A 26,665-nucleotide genomic window follows, 5' to 3' on the forward strand; every position below is an offset into this window, starting at 1 on the left:
ACCCAGCAGCTCGGTCCTAGGGCGATGTTGACAGACAGACAAAGAGGCGGATGCAACCTACCTCTTGGGCAGGGAGCTGCGGTCTGAGGCCCCTGCCCAGCTGGAAACCACAGGGAGGGGAAGGGAGGGGAGGGGAGAAGAAGAGAAGAGAGGAGAGGAGCCGTCATGGGGCCTTGGAGTCGAGTCAGGGTTGCCAAATGCCAGATGCTGGTCACCTGCTTCTTTATCTTGGTAACAGGCAGGTTGGGCAGGAGTGGGTGGTGGGTGGGGGTGAGAAGGGGTGAGGGGTGGCAGGGCCTCAGCATGGGGATTACCCCTCCTCTCACACACACACCAGCCCTACTGTCCCTGTCCTGCCCTCGTAGACATGTGTCTGGGGCTCCTGGTGGCAGACAGTCACAGGCAGTGACCGCCATGGGCAGCCCCGTCTCTCCTCCTGAGGGGCAGGCAGCACAGAGCCCGGAGGAGGCCTGAGTGGGGCCGAGGCCTGGGGCGAGCTGGGGTGGAGGAGCACTGGTTACCGGGCTCCAGGGATCGTCCCCCCTTCCTGCCCAGGAGGGTGCTGGCACAGGGGTGGGGCTCATCCCACTCCGTAGACAGCATGATCAGAGGTCCTGGGTGTCTGGGGAAGCTGGGCTGTGTGTGTATGCGTCTACCGTGTGTGAGTGCCTGTGAGTGTGCTGGCCGTCTGCAGTGAAGGCCCCCTGAGACCACTCCACAGAAACACTGGGAATCCCTGCAGCTGAGCCTGTCTGTCACGGGACCAGGAAGCTGGAGAGAGCCCCAGCCCTGTCCCCTGGGGCCAAGCTGCCCCATCCTGCGGCAGTCCCATGTCCCACACTCTGAGTCTGTCCTATCCACAGCTGCTGGGCCTCTCTGTGGCCACCATGGTGACTTTCACCTACTTCGGGGCCCACTTTGCTGTCATTCGCCGAGCGTCCCTGGAGAAGAACCCGTACCAGGCTGTGCACCAATGGGGTAAGCGAGGTCCAGGCCTGGCTGCATCGGGAGGGGCTTTGGGTGCAAGGGCGGCTGGTAGGAGCTGAGCCCAGCTGGACGTCTCACTGGCGGAGTGGTGCCAGGCCCTGGGCAGGAGCCAGAGATGGTCAGGGGCAGGGAGGGGCTGCCCTGGAGTCCTAGCTCCCCTGGACAGAGCCTCGGGTCTGGGTGATAGCCGGTGTTCCTGCCTGACTCTTGTGCCCCACAGGAGCATGGGCACAGTGTGGGTATATGTTGGGCAGGGTCAGGACCTGGCTCTGTGCAGTCAGGGCTGAATCCCAGGCAGGCGCCACCTGGGAGTGGCCTGGGGCTGGGCTCAGCAGGTCCATGAGGGCTCCACATGGCTGATGTTCCACTCAGGACCTGGGACATGGGTGGGCAGGGGTGGGGCTGCTCTAGCCAGACGCCTCCCTGCAGAGACTCAGCAGCGACTTATCCAACATTCAGAGAGCGGGAGCGAGAGCCAGGGTCTGCTGGGGCCACTTGGGGGTAAGGCTGAGGAAGGCCCCTTTAATGAGGGGATGCCGGAACCAGACCTGCAGGGGACTCTCAGGCAGGAGCTTAGGGGGCCCAGGAGGGCTGCAGCCCGGGGGGCAGATATGGGGAAAATGCTGCCTTAGAACCCACTGCTTTTCCCCAGGTCTTAGGACCAGGGCCTCCCTGAAGGAGGACGCCTGGGGCCCAGGTCCAGGTCTGGACTGATAAGATGACAGCTCCAGTCAGGCCACTTGTCACTAGGGCATGGCGGGGAGCATGTGGCTTCTAAGATAGCCCCACAGGCAGGGAGGGCAGGGAGGAAAAGAGGGAAGGAGGGGCGGTCCCCCAGGCTGAACGAGTCCCGCCTCCCTCCTCCTTCCCTCAGGGCCCTGTCTGGTGGAGAGACGGCGCCCACTCAGAGCCCCCCAGAAGTCCCGCACAGCCCCTGACTCCGAAGTTAGATTTCAGACCCAGGCTGTGTGCACTCAGGACCTGTCCTGGGCACCCCAACCCTCCTCCTCTCTCCTCCCAACCAGCCTTCTCTGCGGGGTTGAGCCTGGTGGGCCTCCTGACCCTGGGAGCCGTGCTGAGCGCTGCGGGCACCGTGAGGGAGGCCCAGGGCCTCATGGCGGGGGTGAGTTCATTGTGTTCCCAGATGCCCATGTCCCCAGAAAAGAATCAGGAAGGAGTGAAGAGCTAGCAGGCCTGTGCGCCACCCCCACACCTGAGTGACTAGGCAGAAACAGAGGTCCCAGGGATGCTGACCAGTCGAGACCCCCCACCTGGGTAGCCAAGTGTCCTCCACCAGGCCCTACCTCACCTTGTCATCCACACGCCCAGCAAGGGTTCCTATAGGAGCCCTGAAAGAGAGAGATGGTGCTCCGCACAATGGGAGCTGTTTCCAAAGTCCCTGGGAGGGTCTGATTCGATTGCCCAGCAAGCTCTGGGAGGGCACTGGGAGCATCCCATTTCCTGTTCGGAGGAGGCCGGGCCGGGCAAGGGAAATGCCTCTTGAGCTCTCCAGCCTGGGTTCTCCTGAGCTGCTGGGGGTGTCTCCCCAGCCCCGAGGCCCCATAGGCCCCTCCACCCCACCCCATAGCAGTGGCCCCTTGTCGCCCCCATTCCTACTCCTCCCCATGGGCTTCTGTCTTGGTCCTTGCCAGCCCTCGAAGGTCATCGCAGACCCCACCTGGCGGCAGCCTCCCCACGCCTGTCCTGCCCCTGCCAGGCCCACAGCCCTTCTCTCTCACCACAGCTAAGGCAGCTCCTCCCTGGCGCCCTGGGGTCCCACCTGTCCTTCTAGCCTCCTGTCTCCCCATTCCAGCCGTGAGGAGCTTGTGCTGGGGGCTTTGCTCTCCTGTCTGGCCTGTGAAGCTGGACCACTCTGGAAGTCCCTGAGGGCACAGCCTCCTGGGTCCCCAGGGCTGGCAGGGTTCTCAGCTCAGCCTTCAAGTTCAGCAAATGCTTGTTTAATGACCCTGGTTTATAAATGTCTCCAAGGATAGGAATAGAGTCACCTCCTGGAGCTGCTGCGGGGCCAACCAGCCCTGGGTGGGCCCATGGGGAGCAGAGAAGGACCCAGCAGCTCCAGCACTAGCCAGGATTCCTGCTCTGGGGCACAGGAGCGTGGGCAGGGACAACCCCAGCCTATGCTATCTGGCTTCAGGGCCAGGTGGGAGGCCCCAATGGGGAGATGACAAGGCAAGTAGTCTGCCCCTCAAGAGGGTGTGTGGCCTGCAAAGGGACACCTGGATGGAAGGAAAGGCTGGCAACAGGGCCAGGCCAAGGGGTCCAGGTCTGAGCTGGAGGCCCAGAAAGAACCGGCACCGGGGCTGCAGCACCATCCACCAGGGGGCGCCATGGTGCTGGGCCTGAGGCCACATATACAGAAGCCAGCTGGGCCACGGGGGTCCTGTCCCGGTCACCAGCCTTTCCCACCCCACCTTGCCCCCATGGACAAACCAGCCTAGCACCCTGATCTGTGGCCAAGGCGGTCAGCGAGCACCTGGGCTCGGGTTCTGTGTCCCCAGCCAGCCTCAAGGCCAGGGTGACTTGATATGCGGTTCAGGCTTGTAGAGCAGCCTGGGAGGCCCCCAGCTGGATGCCTGCACTGGGCTGGGGTCCTGAGGACACTCCAGTCCAAGCTGGGTGGGCTCCAGCGCACCCCTCAAGCCCCAGTGTACTTAGACCCGGCCTGGATGGTGAGCTCAGCATGGCCACAGCAGGGAGCTGGGAGATCTACCCAGTTGAGCTGCATGCATGTGTGTGCATGAAGGTGAACTTATGTGCATGTGTGTGCAAATATACGTGTGTGCATGTGTGTGCATGAGTGTGTGTGTGCATGTGCATGAGTGTGTGTGTGCAGGTGCCTCTGCGTGTGCGTGTGTGCAAGTATCTGTTACCGGTCTTCACCTGCCCCTGTTGCCATATGGGTGTGGTGTCTGCGTGTTGCATCTGGCACATCTGTGTGTGTGTCTGCATGCACGAGCACAGGTCAAGGGGCTAGGGATAGGGAGCAGGGAGTGGAAAGATTTTTTCCAATGGGCTGGGTGCCTGGATGCTCCCCACAAGGCCCTTTCCTGCCTGCCCCCACCCCTCCGGCCTCTCCCCTAGCTGGCCTCTCGTACAGGAAATGAAAGAGCTTGCTGGGCTGAGAGAGCAGAGCTGGCAGCGCTGCCCAAGGAAGCACATTCAATTCGCTTATGTATGTATTTATTTCCATCTAGAATGAGGAGAAAGAAAATGGCCAGGGCAGACCTGACCACCCAGCAGCCTCTGATGATGGTGAAGGCCTTGAGGAGGTCTGCATGGGCCCATCCACCGCCCAAGATCCTCTCTGCACAGGGGGTTGGTGGGGGGAGAGAGAGAGAGAGAGAGACTGTGGATGCTGTTTCTCCTGAGGAATGAAAAGGTTTCTGGAAAATGCTGGTCTCCTGAGCTGGCTCAGCGCCTCAAGCCTGGGAGGCAGCACTGAGTGATAGCTTCCAGATGGGGACGGTGGCCTTCAGCCAGCAAGAAGGAGGAGGAGGAGGACAAAGAAGGAGGAGGGAAGAGGAGAAGGAGGGAGAAAGAGGGAGAGGGAAGGGGAGGAAAAGGAGGGAAGAGGAGAAGGGGGGGAGGGAGAGGGAGGGAGAGGGAGGGGGAGGAGGGGGATGGAGGGGGAGAAGAAGGAGGGAGGGGGAGAAGGGAAGAAGAGGGAGGAGGAGGGAGGACAAGGGATGAGGAGATGGAGGAGGGGGAAGGAGGAGGAAAGAGAAAAGAGGAAAGGTGAAGAGAAGAAAGAGGAGGAGGGTGGAAGGAGGAGGAGGAAGAGGAAGGAGGAGGAGTAAAGAGAGAAGGAGGAGGCAGCTCCCAGGCCATCGCCCATCAGGCCTTGCAGCCTCCAGGGCAGGCAGGAGGGTCATGGGGAGCCGCCAGCGCCCCGTCCCTGCAGGGCTGGAGGCCCCATGCTCTCGCCTGTGTTTGGGGGCCAGCAGGGCTCCCCAGCTCTTTCCACGCCCCTCTTGACCAGCTTCCCCTGGCATGCCGGCATTGTTGCTGCCCACCTGCCAGCATGTGTGGGTCTCTGTCTATTCCACGGACACCCATGCTCCTGGTGTCACCCTGAATGGGGCCCAGGGTTAGAAGGGCCCAGACCCAACCTGCCTCAGCCTGTGGACCACCCAGCTGGGCACAGTGCTGCCTGCGGGGGCTGGCATTTCACCAGGGCCTCAGGACTCCTGGGGGAGCTGCCTGGTCGGCGGCTAGACTCACCATCAGGTACTCCGGGTCCTCAGGGCACCAGCATGAAGGCAAAGGCAGCCGCCCAGACCCCGAGTTGGGGGACATCCCCAGGCTCAGGGCACCAGCACGAAGGCAAAGGTGGTCGCCCAGACCCTGAGTGGGAGGACATCCCCAGGGTTCTTAGCCTGGGTGACCTCTGCCGCCCTCCATAAAACCGTGTCGGGGGCATCTGTCTGCTCTCAGGGGGGGTCTCTCGTGTTCCCCAGCTTCTGCAAAGGGGTTCTCAAAAGCCTGGAAGCCCCGGCCAAAAGAACAATGGGGCAATGCCGGGGGCTGGTGAGCAGACGTTTCCGCCGGAGAACGCCCCACTCCACAACTAGGGGCGCTGGCACCAGTGAGAGAGAGGGGACAGTGGTTGGCCAGGCCATGGGGACCCAGGCAGAGTATGGAGAGAAAGGGAGGTGAGGGAGGTGGGCTCACCTGCAAAGAGAGAGGCCACAGCATCCTGAGCAGGCGCCATATCTGTCCCAAACCTCACCAGCGCTGGGCTAGCTGGTGGCTTGTTTCAGAAAAGAAGGCAAAACAGAAGAGCCTACAGCACCGGCCCTGGAGAGGCTCAGGCTCAGGGCAGGCTCTGCCCGGCCCTGTCCAGGTCCATGCCCCTCAGGAAGCAGCCCCAGTGGGCAGAGGTCTCCATCTTCTCAGGGGCGCCCTGCCCTTCCCGGGCAGGGGTGCGGTGCTGCCATCAACAGGTCCCTGGGGGCCAAAATGGGAGAACAAGGGACGAATTCCCAAAAAGCGCCCAGGAAGGGGATGGGAAGGTGCTATGGAACCCACGGACCCAGCGCCCATGCTCTCCCCAGGCCAAGTCTCCCTCTCAGGCAGTGGGGAGCAGGGCTCAGATCCATGCCTCAACCAAGCATCCCGCTGGGGGCACAGCCTGAGGTCACTGCCCTGCCCAGGCCTGCCAGACCCTACCAGGCCCCTCAGTGATTGGCCAGGCCACTGCAGTGACCGGCCCCCCACAGTGACAGGCCCCCCCCCGCAGTGACTGGCCCCCCAGAGTGACAGGCCCCTCCACAGTGACAGGCCCCCCCAAAGTGACAGGCCTCCCCGCAGTGACAGGCCCCCCCAACAGTGACCAGCCCCCCACAGTGACCAGCCCCCCACAGTGACTGGCCCCTCCTCAGTTACTGCCCCCCAACAGTGATTGGTCCCCCCTCAGTGACCGCCACCCCTGCAGTGACAGGCCCCCCCAACAGTGACTGGTGCCCCAAAAGTGACCAGCCCCCCCACTGTGACCAGCCCCCCCCAACAATGACCAACCCCTTCTTAGTGACTGGCCTCCTCCACACAGTGACCGCCCCCCTCAGTGTCCAGCCCCCCCACAGTGACCGGCCCCCCACAGTGACTGCCCCCAACAGTGACCGGCCCGCTCTGCCCCCAGGGCTTCCTGTGCTTCTCGCTGGCGTTCTGCGCACAGGTGCAGCTGGTGTTCTGGAGACTCCACAGCCCCACCCAGGTGAGCACCAGCTGCCCCTACCCTGCAGCAGAGAGTCCCCCAGCAAGCCAGTGGGCACCTGGGTACGGGGGAGCAGTCTGGGGGGGGCAGCCCCAGCTTCCAGGCTTGCACTGACCGGGTGGGGTGGGGGAGGCCGCAGCCTGGGTTTCCCCTGTCTGAGGCTGCAGGGAGGCCAAGCGCTGGAGGTGAGTGAGGGCCAGCAGCTCCCTGGTGGGGAGGGACCTATGCTGTACCCAGGCCTTCGCCCCAGCCTCCTTTTCTTGAAGCCCCTCAGCCCACCCCCTCCTGAGCTGATGCCCCTCAGGTTTGGGGGAGGGAATGAGGAGGAAGAAGGAGGAAAGTCACTGGCTTGGCCTTAGGGGTTGACTGGAAGGAGCAGAGTGTTCCAGAACATGAGACCTGAGGGCCCCCGCTCCTGATGGAGGCCTGGTGGGGGGGACAGTGCCTGGAGACCCACGGGCTGGGGTGTCGCAGCCTCCACCCGCTCCACAGGACGCCACCCATCCTTCCGTCCTGGATGCTGACCTGCCTGGAGGACGGGCTGGTCTAGCTGACCCTGAGCAGGGGCCAAGGGCGTCCCTGTGGAAAGGCCAGCAGCTTGGAGAGGAAGGAGGCCTCCCTGGCCCAGCAGAGAATGAGAGCTCGGTAACAGAGCCAGCCCCACCTTCCCCTTGAGAGCCCAGACCTGGTGAGAGCCCCCAGGGCGGCCGGGTAGTGCCAGGGACAGCTGCAGGCAGGGTCATCGAGTGGGGCAGGAGAGCCTGGCAAGTCACAAGAGGTGATTTCTTGGAGCCCTAGCTGGAGTCCTAGTGGCCTTGTGTATTCAAGTGCCTGGTTGCCCAGGGCCCCCAAACACAAGCTTGGCCATGATAGATGCTGAGGCTGGTGGCAGGCAGGTCCTCTGGCTGAGCTCTGCAGGGCGCCTGCTGTGCCAGTTCTTGAGCCGTGCTGGCAGCCTGAGTGTGGTGGCCCCCACCGTGGTTTGCAGATGGGGGGACTCAGGCCCTCCATGGATGGGGGGAGCTCAAAGTTACCCTGGCAGTGCCAGGGCTGGAGGGGGCTTCAGGCTTACCACAAAGGCTCTTGGCCCCAAAGAGTCTGCCCACCTCTGGCATCATTTGGGATGAACCACCTGAACCAGGTGGGAGAAACATCATTTTCTCAGGCCCAGAAGGATCCCAGAGGGACTGAGCCCCCTAAAGAGGGCTGTGGCTTTGAGGATTGGCACAGTAGTCTTACCAGGGTGATGAGCTGGGCCAGGTCCGTGTTTTGGCCTCACGTTTCCTGTCCATTGTGGGGTGGTCTAGGCTCGTTTGAGGTCTGGATCACAGTGGAGGTGGCCGAGGTCAAGACAGCTGCCAGGGTGCCCGGGCTCGTCTGGGGCAGCTGCAGCCCATGCCCCATGCTTCTGTGTGTTTATGGCTCTGACCCTGGAAGCACAATTCTGGAGGGGAGGGGGCCATGCAAGGGCTACAGGACAGAACACAGCTGGGGCCTGCTCTCCAGGAAGGGAAGGGGGTGCAAAAAGATAGATGCCCCAGCCGGGCTTGCCTATGGCCTGTCCCGGCCCCAAGTAGCATCCCCCACACACACCATCTTTGTCTGGCCCGTGCGCCCAGCTGGCCTTCAGGGGTCAGTTCTCAGGGCCTTGCCTGACCCCAGGCAAGGCACTGGGACTTCCTCCTGGGCCTCTGGGCCCCATCGGCCCCTCCCAGTGGGTCTTGACTTCCGACATCATCCGTGTCAGGCCTGGTGGCCACAGAGGTGGCCTGGGCGAAGGAGCTCTGAATATGAAGTCAGTGTCCTTGGGGCGCCCTTGGGCAAGCTACTTAACTTTCCTGGGCCTCAGTTTCCTTTTCTGTGAAGGGAGCACCGAGACCCAGGGGCTGCATGGGTAGGAATGGCCGGGTGTGTGCAAAGACTCTTCCCCCTTACCTGCATGCCCCCTGCCGTGCCCCGTTGCCCAGGCTGGTCCTCTAGGACATGGAACTCACTCGGAGCTGTGCTGGGTGTGGATGGGGTAGCTGTGGTGCCAGGGGCCAGGGCCTGAGCAGGAGGGGTGGTTGCACATCCCACCTCCTGCCCTTTGCCCTCAGGGCCCACCAGAGCCTAACGGGCTTCAACCTCGGGATCCCTGTCCAACAAGGTCCTGCTGGCAGCACAGACAGCGGCAAAGACCAAAGGGCCCAAGCTGTTGGCACCAGAAATGTTGAAGTGAGAGCCGGGGGTCCAGATCCCAGCCCGGCCCGTTCACCCTTTCCCCCTGTACCTCCCCACAGGGCCCCTGAGGTGTCCTGAACACAGGGTCAGCGTGACTCATGTGGCAGCCCTGCGGATGGAAAGGCAGAGGTTGCAGGAGGGAAGGGACCCGCCACATGCCCTTGGCAGTGCCCCGTGGCCACAGACCCTGGCCCAGCACTGAGAGTAGTAGGGTGCCCCTCCCCTTCCCCAATCCTTGCCCCAGGAAGTCCTGGCTGCCACTTCCCTGGGACGCTCATGCGGGCAGGAGGCATGGACCAGGCTTCAGGGATGAATGTGGAGCTTGAGGGCTATTAATTACGTTCTCCTCCAGGCCTGAGAGTCACTTTGCTGCAACCTTCCCCCTGTCCCCGGACGAGTCTGCATCGGGAATAATTCATGCTCGAATTAAGTACAGCAGTGTGGGGTGCAGCCTCATCCTCGCAGTCTGGCCCCACCCTGGAGCCACTTGCCTCCGTGGATCCTCCAGCCACCGAGTGGGCTCAGGCCAGAGCCGGCTCTGGACCTGCGGGGCGGGTCCACAGGTCTCCTGCAGCTCCTGGTCCCCACCCGCCGCCAGGACCTGTCCGTACCTTCCTGAACACTTTCAGCAGACACGGGATGGAGTCAGGGCCGCTGAGCCCAGGCAGACACCAGGGACGACCTGGTCGTGGGGGGAAGCCCCAGCGGGGACCCCTGGACTTCAGGCCTCAGTCTGGGCAGGGGTTGGAGAAACACACAGCAGGTCGGGTGGGTCCAGCAACCGGGAATTCTGCGCTGGCCCTGCTGCTCCAGGTCTTTGTCCTGAAGCACCCCCCGGGCACCGGAAGATGGAGCTCAGTGCATTGGTACCCTTCAGGGCACACCTGCCCCCAGGTGTCCTGAGAAACACAGGCCCCAGGGTCCTTCAGAGCCCCCAGAGCCTGGGATGGAGACAGTTGGTGAAGCATCACCTAGGAGCCCAGGCCCCGTGGGGAGTGGCCGGCCTGGCCTCCAGGGCCCTCTAGAGCCAGGCTTTGGGGCAGGAGGCCTACCTTGCTGAGCTCTGCTTCCTCAGTCGTGGGGAGAGCTGCTTGGCAGAGCCAGGCAGAGCCAGGCAGAGCAGGCAGAGCCAGGTGGAGCAGGGAGAGCAGGGAGAGCAGGCAGAGCAGGGAGAGCAGACAGAGCCAGGCAGAGCGGGCAGAGCAGGCAGAGCCGGGCAGAGCGGGCAGAGCAGGCAGAGCCGGGCAGAGCGGGCAGAGCAGGCAGAGCCGGGCAGAGCAGGTAGAGCAGGCAGAGCAGGCATAACAGGCAGAGCGGGCAGAGCGGGAAGAGCGGGAAGAGCCGGGCAGAGCAAGCCCCTCAGCCACTAGCAGGCGTTGTCACTCTCGCCCCTGCTGCAGTAATAAGGACACCTAGCTCAGAGCCTCAGAGGCACCCGTGTCCTCCCTGGGCCATGACAGGCGCCTGACAATGAGGACAGTCACTGGAGTTGGGAGGGAAGCAGGAGGGTAGGTCTGAGCCAACCCCAGGCCCACTCCACCAGGCCTCCGGTCCTCACCAGGACCTCCACCCACGAGGACACAATGGCCAGGCCAGACTCCACCCCCATTTCACACTCACAGACGCTGAGGCTGAACAAGGCCCCCGCCCAGGCCAACAGTGGTGTGGCCAGCTTGGCACCTGCCCCCCAGGGCACTGCGGGGAGGACAAGGCTGGCTGAGTTGGGGATGACTCATGGAGAGTGGTCTGACTTTTATTAGCCATCAGTGGGAGGGATGCATTAGGGTCAGGAGCCAAGTTTGGCCTGGAAAGTCCATCTGACTCCTGTTGGGGCCTCCAGGCTAGGGCAGGGCTGACCGAGAGCCTCCACTGCCCACTGCCCACCCAGTTGGCCGCTGTCAGAGCTGCTACGGGGGCTGGGCCCCAGTGCAATGAGGACCGCAGGAAGCCACCCTTCCTTTCTGGAGGGCAGGTGTGAGCGGCCAGAGCAGGCCTGGGGCTTCCATTCTCCCCCAGCCCTTTAGGGCAACTGCTGAGCACCCTTCCATGTGTCCTGACTGTCAGCATGGCATTTGGGGGAGAACTGAGGGCCTCTGAGGCAGAAAGGAGACATCAGAGGGTAGGGACCTCAAAGAGGGCCTCGCCCTGAGCCAGGAGACCAGTGACTCCTGGAGCAGTCACAGAAGCCTTCCCGTAGGAGGCGAGATTCCAGTTTGTCTTTGAAGGGGTAACTTGGCAGGGGACAGCATCTTGCTTAGGAGGGTGGAGACATGAGGTCCAGGTGGTATTAGGGTGTGGAGTGCAGACGGCACATCCAGCCAGGCCCCGTCACCTTCCACCTTCTCCACCCCCTGCCCCACAGTGGCCTCATCCACCCAGATCTGACTCCAGGTGCCCAAGGCTTCTCTGGTCAAAAGCCTTACCCAGAGCCCAGCTGCCCGGGGTTCTGGAAGGCAGCTGGGTGATTCTGGGGAAAGACCTAGAATCCCCCAGCTTTGTGGGAGCTGAGGTCCTGGCACAGGGTCTCTCAAGCCTTTTCCACCAGGCCCAGCTCCATCCCCCATTTCCAGGTCAACAGTAGCGTGATGGAAACTTCCCTGAGCTGACCTTGTAAGACCACAGGAGAGGCAGATGCAGAGCTTGGCCTCGATTTACCCTGCAGGACCCTCTGGGGGCAGGAGGGCCACACTGACGGCCATTGTGTGGAGGCCCCACTGTTGATGTTGGGAAGCACTGTGACTGGCTGCCCAGGGATCCAGGCTACCCCTTGGGGAGATCCACCTGCTGCGAGGAGGGCGGTGCTGGGACTTCACTCCACTAAGGGCCCACCAGCCTTTGGGATGTTGCGGGGAGGGGGCTGTGTCCCTGGATCTCTCACCAGGGCCAGGACCTCCCCGTGGTCTCTCGGTGTAGGTGGAGGATGCCATGCTGGACACCTACGACCTGGTATATGAGCAGGCGATGAAAGGCACGTCCCACGTCGGGCGGCAGGAGCTGGCGGCCATCCAGGACACGGTGAGCGTGGGGACGGCTGGGTGGCAGGGCGGTCAGCCTCTGTTTGGACTGCAGTTCAGAGAACAGGCACAGGGTGGCCAGTGTGAGGTCTGGCCAGGCACTAAGGGGTTCCAGGACATAGGCCAGAGCTGCCCCTCAGGGCTGGCGGCACAAAGCCCCCATCCTCTGTCTGCCCGGGACAGGGCCGCCTACCAGATTCTCGAGGCCCAGTGCAAAATGGGAGGGCAGGGCCCCTTATTCAGAAACACTGGAGGATTTCAAGAGCATTAAAGCAAATACGGGGCCAAACATAGTGGCTCACGCCTGTAATCCTAGCACTTTGGGAGGAGGTTGAGGCAGCTGAATTGCTTGAGCCCAGGAGTTCGAGACCAGCCTGAGCAACATAGGGAGACCTTGTCTCTACTTAAAAAAAAAGCACACACGGCCCGTGAGCAGGGCGGGGAAGCTGCCTGGCTCCAGCAGGAGTTCCCTCCCCAGCGCGCAGGCAGCGCGACTTGAGAAAGCTCCCCTCACCAGGCCCCGGCTGCACAATGGCTGGAGCCCCCAGCAGAGGCAGCTGCAATACCCGGAGCCCCAGCCCTGGCCTGCAAGGAACCCCACCTGGAGCCTTGTGGTGCCTCAGTTTCCCCATATGTGCTGCCCGCCTCCTGGGGTCTCGGAAGCCCATCACCACTCCCTCCCTTCTGTTCTTGTAGTTTCTGTGCTGTGGGAAGAGGTCTCCATTCAGCCGTCTGGGGACCACAGAGGCTGACCTATGTCAGGGACAGGAGGCGGCAAGAGAGGTGAGGGGGGGACCTGGAGGCTGGCCAGGCAAGACCCTCAGGGGCTGGACACCCTGGGGCCCAACCCCGAGACCCAGAGCCATCCCCCCACCACCCCCCGCCTTGGTCTCCCTAGACCCTTGGGACCTGCCCGCTGAAGGGCTCAGGGAAGGTTCTGGTGTGATCGGAGGCTAGTTAGGGTTCACGGTACACCAAGCCTGTCAGGCGGCCGGGCTAGGCTCAAGACATAGACACAGGCCCCTTTGCCCAGCTGGACACAGGCCTGATGCGCCGTTCACTCCTTCAAGTCAGTTCCAGTTTCGGGGCTTCCCAAGGCCAGCTGAGTCCACAGAAGCCTCTTGGAGTGCACCCATGAGGGCTCCGTGCCAAGGGCTGCAGGACCAGCATGGTGGGCTCTATCTAGGGGGAAGGGTGCAGGCGTCCTGGGGGGCATCAGAAGGAGTGGAAGGGCACTCAGAGGAGGAGAAGCGAGGCCAGAGGGTCAGCGTAGGCTAGGGTGTGGCCAGGGCTTCAGCAACAACAGAGCGGGGCCCGAGGCCAAGAAGGCTTTCCTCCCAGAGCCCTGGGACAACCTGGGCCCTCCGCTCTTTCTCCCGGTGCCCAGCAGCCCTCCCCCAGCCCACCCTGCCCCCTCCCTGCTCCTCTCCCCTACTGTCCTGGAAACAAACCCACCCTATCTCACAGTGGGAGGCACCTGGCCACCCTCCAAGAACAGAGGGGACGAGAGCAAATGGCTGGAGGCCTGGCAAGGGGTGGAGCCACAGCCCAGGCTCTGAGGGCAGAAGGGCCGGTGCTGGGGACACTGCTGGGGAGGCACCAGCAGCATCAGGGATAGGGCTGACAGTCAGGATCCCTGTGCCACCCAAGGAGAGGTCCGAGGTCCCCCGACTGAAAAACAGGAGCGAGGGCCTGCCTTGAGCACCCTGGGGATGGCAGGGCCATGGGCCTGACTGCAAAGCCTCCTGGGGAGCCAGAAAAGCCAGCACAGGTGGCGGGCACGGAGCCACCCAGATGGGCAGGCATGGGCAGAAGGGAGGCAGACCTGCCTGTGGGGGGCAGGAGGGTGAGCCCTGACACCCTACAGAGGCCTCCACAGCCTGCCCCAGTTGCCACCATCTCCAGGGTTCAGAGACAGGCCTGTCACCTCCCTTTTCTGGAAAGATGCCTCTCGTGCCATGCCCTGGGGTGGCACTGGAAGCCCGGGATGGAACCAGGACCCTGGGACAGTGCGGGGACTCCCCTCGCATCCCTCCACCAGCTGGCTTCCCGCCCTCCCTGTTAGTCATCGTCCTCTGGTCACCAAGGCGCTGTACCCGGCCCTGGGCTGGATGCTGGGAACCCAGAGTGAATTAGAAGTGGCCCGGCCGCCGGGTGCGGTGGCTCACGCCTGTAATCCCAGCACTTTGGGAGGCTGAGGCGGGCGGATCACGAGGTCAGGAGATCGAGACCATCCTGGCTAACACGGTGAAACCCCGTCTCTACTAAAAATACAAAAAATTAGCCGGGCGTGGTGGCGGGCGCCTGTAGTCCCAGCTACTCAGGAGGCTGAGGCAGGAGAATGACGTGAACCCGGGAGGCGGAGCTTGCAGTGAGCCGAGATGGTGCCACTGCACTCCAGCCTGGGCGACAAAGCAAGACTCCATCTCAAAAACACAAAAAAAAACAAAAAAAAAAAAAAAGAAGTGGCTCGGCCTAGGGGAGCCAATGTGTGGCCCAAGATGGACACTCAGGACAGCTGGGAGACAGTACCTGCTGGGTCCAGGGCAGTGCCCGGGTGCCCACAGGGGCCAGCCCTGTCCCATTGGGCTTCACCTGCTTGTGCTGCCTTTCCCTAGAGCCCTGGGGGCTTCCCAGGAATGTGCTACACCCACCTCCCTGCTGCCCTGGCATTGGCCTAGGTGGGCGCTGCAGCTCCATGGCCCCACAGAAGCCGCTTGTCCAGGCAGGGAGGGCCGGTCAGGGCGGGTGCCATGCCTGCTGCCCTCTCGTAGGACTGCCTTCAGGGCATCCGGAGCTTCCTGAGGATACACCAGCAGGTCGCCTCCAGCCTGACCAGCATCAGCTTGGCCCTCACGGTACCCCCTCGCCTCCCTCACCGCCCCTTCCTACCTCCTGCCCCTCAGCCTGCCCAGCGCCCGACTCAGATGGAATGGTGACCCGGGACAGGCTCTCTGGTCCTGGGCCTCACTGGCTGCCAACCTCGAGGAGCTGGTCCACTGTGACAGTGTTTGCCTCCTGCAGCTGGGCCGCCCCCTCCCACTGCAGAGTCCTGATGCTTTCTGGGGAGGGGCACCCCCAGCCTGGAGCAGTGGGGCAGCCTCGGGTGTCTCCCTCCCAGGTGTCCGCCTTGCTCCTCAGCTCATTCCTGTGGTTTGCCATCCGCTCTGGCTGCAGCTTGGACCGCAAGGGCCAATACACCCTGGCCCCACGGTAGGGCCCCCTGCTGCCCCCACCCTCTCTGGAAGGTCCTCCAGCTCCGCTCGAGACAGCCACCGGGAGGGAGCCCCGGACCAAGCCGCAGGCTGATGCCGTAGAGGAAACGCTTTGGGGGTGACTGAGTGCCAGGGTGGGGTGGGAGACCTGAAGAGTTTCCAGACCTGATGCACTGCACCCCATAGCCCACATGGGGACCCCCCTTTGCTTGTACCAGGCCTTGCCAAGACCTGGAGATGGATGCTTCTGGGCCCCCAGATTACAGCCCCAGGCCAGGATCTCTGTGCTTGAATACCCCGGAGCTCCTCATGCTTAGGGGGCAGGGAGGGTCCAACCCAAAGCCAGGCAGCTCTTCCTGCCCCCATGGAGCTGGCCTGTCTCTGCCTGCCATGCCCATTAACCCACCCACTTGCTCTTGGCCATCCAAGCCCCCATCCCTGGGTCCTCTGCATTCTACAACAGCCTCACAGTCCCCCTAGAACATTCCACAGCAGCTCCATAATCCCTCTAGAACATTCTGCAACAGCCCCATGATTCCCTCTAGAACATTCCACAGTAGCCTCACAGGTCCCCTGTAGAACATTCCACCACAGCCCCATGATCCCCTCTAGAACATTCCACAGTAGCTTCACAGGTCCCCTGTAGAACATTCCACCACAGCCTCATGATCCCCTTGCTCCTCAGAGCATGTGGCCGCCAGCCCCAGGAGCCCAGCGTCTTCAGACGCTCCCAGGGTGGACCCGCACATTGTCTCCGCTCCGAAGCAGATGCTATTGATCCAAGAAGATACTCGGGTAGTCTTCGGTGGCTGCAGGACAATGATGCTGCCCCTGGGCCCCTCTCCCACCACCTGCCTGCCCACAGAGGTGAAGACGCCCCTGCTGTCAGCCCTCATGGGATCCCTGAGGGGAGGGTCCGAGCTGTGAGGAGGGGAGTGAGTGAAGGCCCAGCCAGAGAGCCAGCCTCCATTGGGAACAGACACAAGGGTAGGGGTAGCTCACCAAATCCCTCCATGGGAACGGGCCGGGTGCAAGCACAAAGGAAGCCACGCTGGAGGCAGCAGCCCAGGGCTGACTTGCAGACACCGGCGGTCGACGCCCTGGAGGGCTCCACCCAGACACAAGCTGCAACGGTTTTCTATGCTGTGTAAGCAGCAGCACAGATGTAAGGACTGCAAGCAGTGACCATTTATGATCTCTCAGCTCTCCAGGGCAGAAGTCCGGGTGTGCTCAGCGGGTGCCCTGCGAGGGGTCTCTCGGGCTGACGTCAGGCCTTGGTGGGCTGCACTCTCATCTGGAGGCTCCAGGGAAGCGTGTGCCTCCAGGACCATTCAGGCTGTTGACAAGTCAGCTCCTCATGGCTGTAGGACTGAGGTTCCCACGTCCTTGTCCCTGCTCCCGCAGCCCCTCCACCTTCAAACCAGCAATGGTGCATTCAGCAAAGTGTAGTCAAATATACATCACATAAAATTTACCATCTTAACCATTTTTAAGTGTATGGTTTGTGGCATTACATACATTCACATCGTTGTGCAACCATCACCACCATCTATCTCCAGAACTTTCCATCTTCTCAAGATGAACCTCTGTCCCCAGTAAACATCAGTTCCCATTCTCTGCCCTGGTCCCTGGCACCCACTATCCACTTTTTGTCTCGATGGTTCAGCTGCTCCAGGGACCTCATTTGTGTGGGGTCACACAGGATTTGTCCTTTTGTGTCTGGCTTATTTCACTTACTGTTATGTCCATAAGGTCCATCCGCGTTGTAGCTTATGTCAGAATTTTTTTTTTTTTTTTTGAGAGGGAGTCTCGCTCTGTCGCCCAGGCTGGAGTGCGGTGGACTGATCTCAGCTCACTGCAAGCTCCGCCTCCCAGGTTTACGCCATTCTCCTGCCTCAGCCTCCCCAGTAGCTGGGACTACAGGCGCCCGCCACCTCGCCCGGCTAGTTTTTGTACTTTTTAGTAGAGACGGCGTTTCACCATGTTAGCCAGGATGGTCTCGATCTCCTGACCTCGTGATCTGCCCGTCTCGGCCTCCCAAAGTACGGGGATTACAGGCTTGAGCCACCGCGCCAGGCCAGAATTCTTGAAAGAGAAATCTTATCAGCTTTCCGGTCATCTCACAGCCACATGGTCCAGGGATTAAGGCAGGACATTTAGTGGGGATCGGGGAACATTTTAGATATTCTGCCTGCCACACCTACTCTTACTGGACGTTCAGACCACGTCAATGACGAATTAGCTCTAATGGTCCCTAAATGTGTGCACAATCTGCTCAAAATTCTAAGTCCTGGGTGGAATGCCAGCCAAGTTGGTTGGCCCAGCCTAGGCCAAGGCCCTAATGAAGCTGACAAAAGAGAAGGAATGTCAAGGCCCTTCTAACTTCCATAGAGGGCGTGTGGCCCCATCTCCCACCAACACCAGCCAAGAGGGATTCCCCCAAATAAGAGCAGTCCTGTGATGAACAGCCAGAGTGACACAGGCCAGCTACAGTCCACCCTGTCTTTCCAGTGACACTCTCACTTCCGAAAATGAGAACACTTCCACCTGACACGCAGCGCCCCACCGCCGAAACCGCACCGGCCTGGCCTCCTCCGCCTGACACGCAGCGCCCCCACCGCCGAAACCGCACCGGCCCGGCCTCCTCCGCCGGACACGCAGCGCCCCCACCGCCGAAAGCGCACGGGCCTGGCCTCCTCCGCCGGACAGCAGCGCCCCCACCGCCGAAAGCGCACAGCCTGGCCTCCAAAGGAGGACACCAAAGGTCTCCTGGGTTCCACATCTGGTGACAGCCCAGGGTCTCTGGTGTTGGGCGTTCCCGCCGCTTCCGTCCTCAGCACGTCGCTGTTCTACAACCTATGGATTTAATGTGAAGGGAAGCACCAACGACACGTCCAATACACAGTCACCGTGGAAAGAAAAGGGTGGGAGAAAGGTGAGTTCCGTTGTGGGGAAGTTTAGACACAGCACAACGAAAGCAGAAACTTTGCCAGAAGCTCCAGATGTGTCACATCTGCAGCTGGTCATGAAACCGTGGGGTGTGTTCATGGCTCACATACTTCACACCCGTGTTTTCTCATCCAGGCAGCCCAGTTCTCCATTCCTGCAGGGTCTGAGTCCTGAACCTTGTTGCTGTGATTGTCCACCGATTTCATCCCTCGATTTGGGAGAATGGGGGAAGACCTGGGGGCCACCTAAGCCTGCCCATGTTCAGTAGTCACGTCTCTGCTTCCTCTTGTAAGGACCACCCTAGCTGTTCCCAAGGGCCCCTTAACCCACATGGCATCCGCAGTTTTCAGCTCCATCATTCCATGACTTATTCTCTGACCAAAGCACTCCTCTGTTAGTTACTAAAATCTCCAAACCAGGCCAGGCACGGTGGGCTCACACCTGTCATGCCAACACTTTGGGAGGCCGAGGCAGGAGATGCTTGAAGCCAGGAGTTTGAGACCAGCCTGGGCTTGTTTCTACAACAACAAAAAGGAAATATTAGCCAGGCATGGTGGCACACACCGGTGGTCCCAGCTACTCAGGGGGCTGAGGTGGGAGGATCTCTTGAGCCCAGGAGGTCCAGGCTGCAGTGAGCCATGATCACAGCACTGCACTCCAGCCTGAGTGACAGAGTGAGACCCTGTCCAAAATATAGACAAATAGGCCAGGGGCAGTGGCTCACGCCTGTAATCCTAGCATTTTGGGAGGCCGAGGCAGGCGGATCTCTTGCGGTCAGGAGTTTGAAACCAGCCTGGCCAACATAGTGCAACCCCATCTCTACTAAAAATACAAAAAAATTAGCCAGGCATGGTGGCGAGTGCCTGTAATCCCAGCTACTCAGCAGGCTGAGGCAGGAGAATCACTTGAACCTGGGAGGCAGAGGTTGCAGTGAGCCGAGATCATGCCATTGAACCCCGGCCTGGGCGACAAGAGCAAAACTCCATCTCAAAAATAAATAAATAAATAATAAAAATAAATAAATAAAGTACACAAAAATTAGCTGTGCATGGTGGTGGGGGCCTGTAATCCCAGCTACTCAGGAAGCTGAGGCAGGAGAATCACTTGAACCCAGGAGGTGGAGGGTGTGGTGAGCCGAGATTGTGCCACAGCACTCCAGCCTGGGTAACAGAGCAAGACTTCACCTAAAAAAAAAAAAATATATGTGTGTGTGTGTGTGTGTACATATATATACATAACTAACTAACTAAATAATAATAAAACAAATGTCCAAACCAGAAGAGTAAGGGCTAACAGGGCCCAGAGGCAAACCTTTTGTGAATGTTCTAACCATAAGTGCTGCCCTCACTCTCACCCCTAGGCCCCCAGCCTGTGGATTCTGGTTTGGGGGAACGGCACCATTCATGAGGGACCAGGACCATATGCTATAGGACCTCGCTGCAGTCTTGAGGTGGTATCTCCTAGCTGAGCTCCTACGTAATCCTGAGTGGTCCTGAGAAGCCAGATCACCATCCTGCAGGGGCGGGTCCTGTGGAGGGACAGGGTACATGGAACCCTGGTGAATCCCATGGTGTCTTCCCACTACCCTGTCCTTCGGCTGTAAAGGCAATGCGTTGGCTAGAAACAGCAGTGCATGCAGGAGCAGGCGGTAGGCTGGGAAGGAAAGCACCAGTGCTAGTGGAGGGGAGTAGGTCCAGATCAAGAATCATCTTTCCCATCACCTCATAGTCACACAGTCCAGGGACGAAGACAGAACAGTAAGCGAGGAGAGGGGAACAGGATCATTTAAGACCACAGCTGGAAGATGTCCCTGAATGTTCGCACAATTTGTTCAAGGTTCTAAGTCCCGAGTGGGACACCAAGTTGGCCCAGCCTAGGCTGAGGCCCTAATGTAGCTTAGCTAATAAGAGAGAAGGAATGTTGGGGCCCTTCTAACCTCCATAGGGGGGTGTGGCCCCCCATGAAGTGGAAATAGTGCCAGTGGGGGAGCATCAAGGACCAGGGCCATATCCTATAGGACTTCACTGCAGTCTTGTGGTGGCATCTCCCAGCTGTGCTCCTAAATGATCCTGTTCTCCCTCTGCACTAAATGTCCTGCCTTCATCCCTGGGAAAAGCCAGACCCTCTCCATGAAGGAAGGTGTCCAAAGGCAGTCAGCCAAGGCAGTCAGCCCATGGCCAGGTGGCCACAGCTGATCGGTCTCCCATGAGCTGTGGTTCCCTTCTGCAGGGCGGGACGGCACACTACTGACCTTGATCGGGCATCGGCTGCAGTGCAGGGGTGTCTGGAAGAGCTTGGTAAACTGAGTCCATGTGGCTGGGCCACGGCGGCTCCCCTCCCCTCCATGTCTGCCTCAGGGCAGCACCAGCTCCCTTAGGGCAGAGGCTGCCTGTCTGCCATAGGTTCCAAGAACCTTATTAGAGCTCAGTACCCAATGCACTTCATGTCTGCCTCAGGGCAGCACCAGCTCCCTTAGTGCTGTCTGCCATAGGTTCCAAGAACCTTATTAGAGCTCAGTACCCAATGCACTTGACAGTAGACAATGCCCAGTCGTTCCAGCTGCAGGACTCAGCAGACAAACAACACCCAAGTCAGACTACACCTGATGTCCCTGGACAGGGTCAGTCTCCACCCAGGCCCAGGGGACGCCAAGTGCTGTATCTCCAAGCGAGAAGAGGTACTGGCCACAGAGGGCAAACTCTGCTCCCCTCGACGGGCACTGTGGCCTCCACCATGGCTTGGCTCGGGCTCCAAGGGTGCCTTGGTCAGCCAAGACCCCAAGAGGACCCTTGGGTCCCCGAGCCACAACAACTGAGTTGTGTGGCTCAGCCCACGCAGGAACAGGACCACATGGGCATCATCACTGGCTGTGCCTCCTGTGGAAAGCAGGCCACCCGCTGGCGTACCTGGACACAGGGGAAGCACACATGCAAATGCAGGCTGTGTTTCCTCCAAAGAGTGCTGCACACGGATGAGTCAGGGTGCAGGACTGGTCCTTCACCACCACCGAGTGGGCATGCCCGGCTGCTTTGTTGGACCCCAGAGAGAGCTTCAGGAGAAAGCAGGAGTCTCTGTTTTCACAGGGTTTCCTTCTCACCCTGCCACACATGGTTTTTGTTAAAGCAACCTACAACTTCCTCCCCTCCAGGTCACATCAGCCCAATGTCCTGTGGGCTGGGGAGATGGTCAAGGTCCACATGGGCTAAATTATGACTGAGAGCTAGGGCATTCATGTATTGCCAAGGCGGGTCCACACTGCCGTCCCTCCCAGTTAAGAGCAAACCACCTTTATGGTTTTCTACATGTTGGGATAGACTGAAAAACAACAACAAAACAGGTGTTTGCTGGCCAAATAGCTGCTTGCCAGTACAAATGCCTGTGCTGATTTGTTCCAATTAAGAAGAAAACTGGTGCTCGCTTCAGCAGCACATACACTAAAATTGAAACCATACAGAGAAGATTAGCACGGTCCCTGTGCAAGGATGGCATGCAAACTCTTGATGCATTCCATATTTTTGGAACATACCTCAAAATAATAAGAGCCATATATGACAAACCCACAACCAATATCATACTGAATGGGCAAAAGCTGGAAGCATTCCACTTGAAAACCAGCACAAGACAAGGATGTCCTCTCTTACCACTCCTATTTAACATAGTAGTGGGAAGTTCTGGCCAGGGCAATCAAACAAGAGAAAGAAATAGAAAGTATTCAAATAGGAAGACAGGAAGTCAAACTACCTTTGCTTACAGATAACATGATCCTACATCTAGAAAACCCCATCGTCTCAGCCCAAAAGCTTCTTAAACTGATAAGCAACATCAGCAAAGTCTCAGGATACAAAACCAACGTGCAAAAATCGCTAGCATTCCTATACACCAACAACCGGCAAGCCACGTGAACTCTCATTCACAATTGCCACAAAAAGAATAAAATGCTTAGGAATAAAGCTAACAAGGGATGTAGTTCAAGGAGAACTACAAACCACTGCTCAAAGAAATCAGAGATAACACAAACAAATAGAAAAACATTCCATGCTCATGGATAGGAAGAATCAATATCATGAAAATGGCCTCACTGCCCAAAGCAATTTATGGATCCAATGCTATTGCCATTAAACTACCATTGACATTCTTCACAAAATTAGAAAAAAACTATTTTAAAATTCATATGGAATCAAAAAAGAGCCTGAACAGCCAAGGCATGGCACTGGTACAAGAACAGACACATAGACCAATGGAACAGAATAAAGAACACAGAAATAAAACTGCACACCTACAACCATCTGATCTTTGACACACATGACAAAAATAAGCAATGGGGAAAGGATTCCCTATTTAATAAATGGTGCTGGGAGACTGGCTAGCCATATGCAGAAAATTGAAACTGGACCCCTTCCTTATGCCATATACAAAAATCAACTCACGGTAGATTAAAGATGCAAATGTAAAACCCAAAACTTTAAAAACCCTAGACGAAAACCTAGGCAATACCATTCAAGACATAGGCATGGGCAAATATTTCATAACAAAGATGACAAAAGCAATGCAACAAAAGCAAAAATTGACAAATGGGATCTAATTAAACTAAAGAGCTTCTGCACATCAAAAGAAACTATAAACAGAGTAAACACACAACCTAAAGAATGGGAGAAAAGTTTTGCAATCTATGCATCTGACAAAGGTCTAATATCCAGTATCTACAAGGAACATAAACAAAAATGCAAGAAAAAAAGCAAACAAACCCATTAAAAAAAGTGGGCAAAGGACATGAGCAAACACTTCTCAAAAGATTACAAACATGCGGCCAACATTTGAAAAAAAGCTCAACATCACTGATCATTAGTGAAATGCAAATCAAAACCACAATGAGATACTGTCCCACACCAGTCAGAATGGCCCTTATTAAAAAGTCAAAACATAACAGATGCTGGAAAGGTTGTGGAGAAAAAGGAATGCTTTTACACTGCTGTCAGGAGTGTAAATTAGTTCAGCCATTGTGGAAGACAGAGTGATAATTCCTTAGAAACCTAGAGGCAGAAATATCATTCTACCCAGAAATCCAATTACTAGGTATAGACCCAAAGGAATATAAATTGTTCTGTCATAAAGACACATGCATGCGAATGTTTACTGTAGCACAATTCACAATAGCCAAGACATGGAATCAACCTAACTGCTCATCAATGATAGACTGGATAAAGAAAATGTGGTACATATACACCATGGAGTACTATGCAGCCATAAAAAGAAATGAGTTCATGTCCTTTGCAGGGACATGGATGGAGCTGGAGGCCATTATCCTCGGCAAACTAACACAGGAAAAGAAAACCAAATACCGCATGTTCTCACTTATAAGTGGGAGCTAGTTGACGAGAACACAAGGACACACTGGGAGAAATGACACAGAGTGGGGCCTGTTGTTGGGTTGGGGGGTGGAAGGAGGGAGGAGGGAGAGCATCAGTAGGAATAGCTAATGGATGCTGGGCTGAATACCTGGGCAGTGGGATGATCTGTGCGGCAAACCGCCATGGCACATGTTTACCTATGTAACAAACCTGCATATCCTGCACATGTACCTCTGAACTTAAAAGTTGGAAATTTTAAAAAGAAGAATATCTGAAACTAGGGCTGCAATTATGTTACTACCTGATGTCAAGACCTCCCTGAGCGGGCAGTGGCTCCCACGTTGAAGAACTGTGCTTTGATGGCGTGCGCAAGTAGAGGAGGGATTGTTGAATCCCTGCGTACGTGCCTGTTCGTCTCCACTGGAAATCACAAAACACCTGTCCCAGCTTATGCATGGTGATCCCCCTTCTCCGTGATTTCACTTCCTGCAGTTGTCATGACCCATGGTCAACCACAGTCTGAAAAACAAGTGAGCACAATAAGATACTTTGAGAAAGACAGACCACATTCTCATACCTTTCATGACAGTATATTGTTATAATTGTGTTTTGTTCTCATTAGTTATTGTTAATCCCTTATTGTGCCTAATTTATAAATTAGACCTTATAGGTATGTATGAATAAGAAAAAAACACAGTATGTATAGGGATCAGCACTATCTGAGTTCCAGGCATCCACTGGGGTCTTGGAACACAGCCCCCATGGGTAAGGAACCCTGCGGTGCTCACCAGCTGTGCCTGTGTGTTCTGATGTATCCCTGCTCACAAACCTAAACATTCTGCCAATCTGGTAGGTGTTAAATGGTATCGCATTATAGCTTAATTTCTATTTCCCTATTTACTTGCCAGGTTTTCATATTTATTGGCCATTTCTGTTTCCCATTATGATGTGAAATGCCTGTTCACATCTTTTGCCCATTGTCTGATTGGATCTAGGCCTTTTTCTTGCTGGTTTATGGGGGTCTTTCTATGTATTGCTGGATGGAATTCATTTGTTGTTTATATGGAGGATGAATATTGTCTCCCAATTTGTGATTTGACTTTCACTTTCTTTATGGTAACCTCTGGTGAACAAATGTTCTTAATTTATTTTTTACCTTTTAATGAAAATCTTAATACAGAAAAAAATGCAGAAAGAATAATACAATGAACATGCAAATACCCACCATGATAGCTAATTTTATGAGTCAACTTGGCTGGGCCACAATGCCCAGCTGTTTGGTCAAATACCAGTCTGGATATTGCTGTGAAGGTATTTTTAGTGTATGATTAACATTTAAATTAGTAAACTTTGAGTAAAGCAGGTTACCCTCCATGAGGTGAGTGGGCCTCATCCAATCAGGCCTTAAGGAAAAAGACCGAGGCTTCCTGGAGAAGAAATAATTTAGCCTTGAGACTGAAACGTACAAACTCTACCTGAGTTTCCAGCCTACTGGCCCACCCTACAAAATTCAAACCAGCTAGACCCACAATCACAAGGTCTAGCACCTTAAAATAAGTCTCTGTGTATGTGTATATATGGATATATATGTAATGCATACATATATTGTATATACTATGTTTGTGTATTATATTAGTTCTGTTCCTCTGGAAAACCCTAATACAGCCAGCACCTAGATTAAAACAACATAAGCATTTTCCCTTGTTTGCTTTCTCTCTCTCTCCATATATATATATATATATATATATATATATATATATATGCACGCACACACACATATGTGATTAATGTAAATTACAAACACATGACCGTGGCACCTCAAGCATAAATAAATAGTTCAGAAAATTCAGCATTCATCTCCAAAAATAGAGGATATTTTCCAATGAAAGTACAATCCCACTATCACATCTAGCTAAGTTAAACAGTCATTCCCTAATAGCGTTGAAAACATAATCCATATTCAATTTTTATCAAGTCCCCCAAAACACATTTGTTGCTGGTTTGTTCCAGCCAAGATGGAGTCAAGTCCCATGCTTTGGGAATGTCTCTGTAGTCCAGTTTCTTCCCCATCCCCTGCCCATAATCTTTTCCCCAAGCCACTAACTTGTTTCAGGAGCATGGATCAGCGGCCAGACGATCCCAGACTCTAGGTCCCATTTCCCAAAGGTGTCATTCTACCTGCTCCACTCTCCCCTGCAAATTCCTGTAACTAAAGCTCAGAGCTGAGGGCTTGACCATATGGGAGACTCCTCAGGGGATGCTGTTAGACTGTGTGCTCCTTAAAGCCCACATCGGAGGTAAATGATGTCTGCTTGTCCCTCATCAGTGAGGCAAAGGCCACCAGGGGGAGAACCAGATATTTCCATTTGCTATGGTTTGAATGTTTGTGACCCCTCAAAATTCATGTTGAAACTTAATCCCCAATGCAGCAGTATTAGAAGGTGGGGCCTTTGGGAAGTCGTGAAAGCTCCACCCTTAAGAATTGGATTAACACCTGATGAGAGAGGCTTCACACAGCATTCACCCTTTTCCCCTTTCATCTCTTCTGCCATGTGAGGATACAGTCTTTGTCCCCTCTGGAAGATGTAGCAACAAGGTGCTATCTTGGAAACACAGCAAGCAGCCCTCACCAACACTGAGTGCTGGTGCCTTGAACTTGGACTTCCCAGCCTCCAGAGCTGTGAGAAAATAAACTTCTGTTATTTGTAAATTACCCAGTCTGTGGCTTTTTGTTATAGCAGCACAAACAGACTAAGACACGGTTGTAAAGTGATATCTTGTCTTTGCAACTAGCAACCAATCTGTGAGTGTTATGATGTAATTCAGGTCCCCAGCAAATATCTTCTTTTCTAGCTGGAGCATCTATTGATGGTCCTTGCCTTAATCACCCATCCCACTAGATGTTGCAAAGTACAAGTTTCTGATCGTGCAGCATCTAAAATAGTCCCAGGATCCCCGTCCTGATAGTGATACCCATGTGCCACCCCTCCTCTAGAGCACTGGCCAGATCTAGTCATTTGATGACCTAACCTTTTTCAACACTCTATCTTGAGACAATTATAGCCAAACAAAAAGTTGCAAAGAAATGTGCTGAAGGCACCACATAGCCTTTGCTCCAACATTGACAATGCACCCAACTCTACTACGGTATCAACGCCAGGAGCCAACACTGATCCAGTCCAAGAGCTGACTCAGATT

General features: G+C 56.7%; 1 protein-coding gene, 1 long non-coding RNA gene and 1 other non-coding gene across 6 annotated transcripts; 2 read left to right on the forward strand and 1 right to left on the reverse strand.

Annotated features, from left to right (window-relative positions):
• TSPAN32 (tetraspanin 32) lies at nucleotides 1-16,653 on the forward strand. 4 transcript variants are annotated; one of them, XM_050757929.1, is made up of 10 exons: nucleotides 1-231; nucleotides 864-978; nucleotides 2,013-2,110; nucleotides 6,647-6,721; nucleotides 11,855-11,956; nucleotides 12,652-12,738; nucleotides 14,730-14,813; nucleotides 15,077-15,168; nucleotides 15,856-16,037; nucleotides 16,374-16,653. In XM_050757929.1, exons 1-10 carry the CDS (start codon nucleotides 166-168, stop codon nucleotides 16,433-16,435), a joined length of 963 nt encoding a protein of 320 aa, XP_050613886.1. In that variant the 5' UTR covers nucleotides 1-165; the 3' UTR covers nucleotides 16,436-16,653. The 4 variants fall into 4 exon arrangements, with proteins under 4 accessions (XP_050613886.1, XP_050613887.1, XP_050613889.1 ...); XM_050757931.1 differs by having other exon boundaries at nucleotides 144-238; XM_050757930.1 differs by lacking the exon at nucleotides 14,730-14,813.
• On the reverse strand, nucleotides 11,941-24,022 carry LOC126935891 (uncharacterized). The gene is made up of 3 exons (XR_007719335.1): nucleotides 23,769-24,022; nucleotides 12,557-12,659; nucleotides 11,941-12,004 (listed from the first exon to the last, which is right to left on the reverse strand). It is a non-coding gene; the product is annotated as an uncharacterized LOC126935891 (long non-coding RNA).
• On the forward strand, nucleotides 21,530-21,636 carry LOC126936641 (U6 spliceosomal RNA). The gene has a single exon (XR_007719473.1). It is a non-coding gene; the product is annotated as a U6 spliceosomal RNA (small nuclear RNA).
• Nucleotides 24,023-26,665: the final 2,643 nt, after the last annotated feature.

This window comes from Macaca thibetana, chromosome 14 (genome assembly GCF_024542745.1).
Source record: "Macaca thibetana thibetana isolate TM-01 chromosome 14, ASM2454274v1, whole genome shotgun sequence".
NCBI classification, from domain to species: Eukaryota; Metazoa; Chordata; class Mammalia; order Primates; family Cercopithecidae; genus Macaca; species Macaca thibetana.

Excerpts from the sequence above, each read along its gene's own strand:
- TSPAN32 (XM_050757929.1), top strand. The coding sequence starts at position 166 with ATGGGGCCTTGGAGTCGAGTCAGGGTTGCCAAATGCCAGATGCTGGTC. Across the intron at positions 979-2,012 it reads CCAGGCTGTGCACCAATGGG|CCTTCTCTGCGGGGTTGAGC; the intron begins GTAAGCGAGGTC and ends CCTCCCAACCAG. Across the intron at positions 6,722-11,854 it reads GACTCCACAGCCCCACCCAG|GTGGAGGATGCCATGCTGGA; the intron begins GTGAGCACCAGC and ends CTCTCGGTGTAG.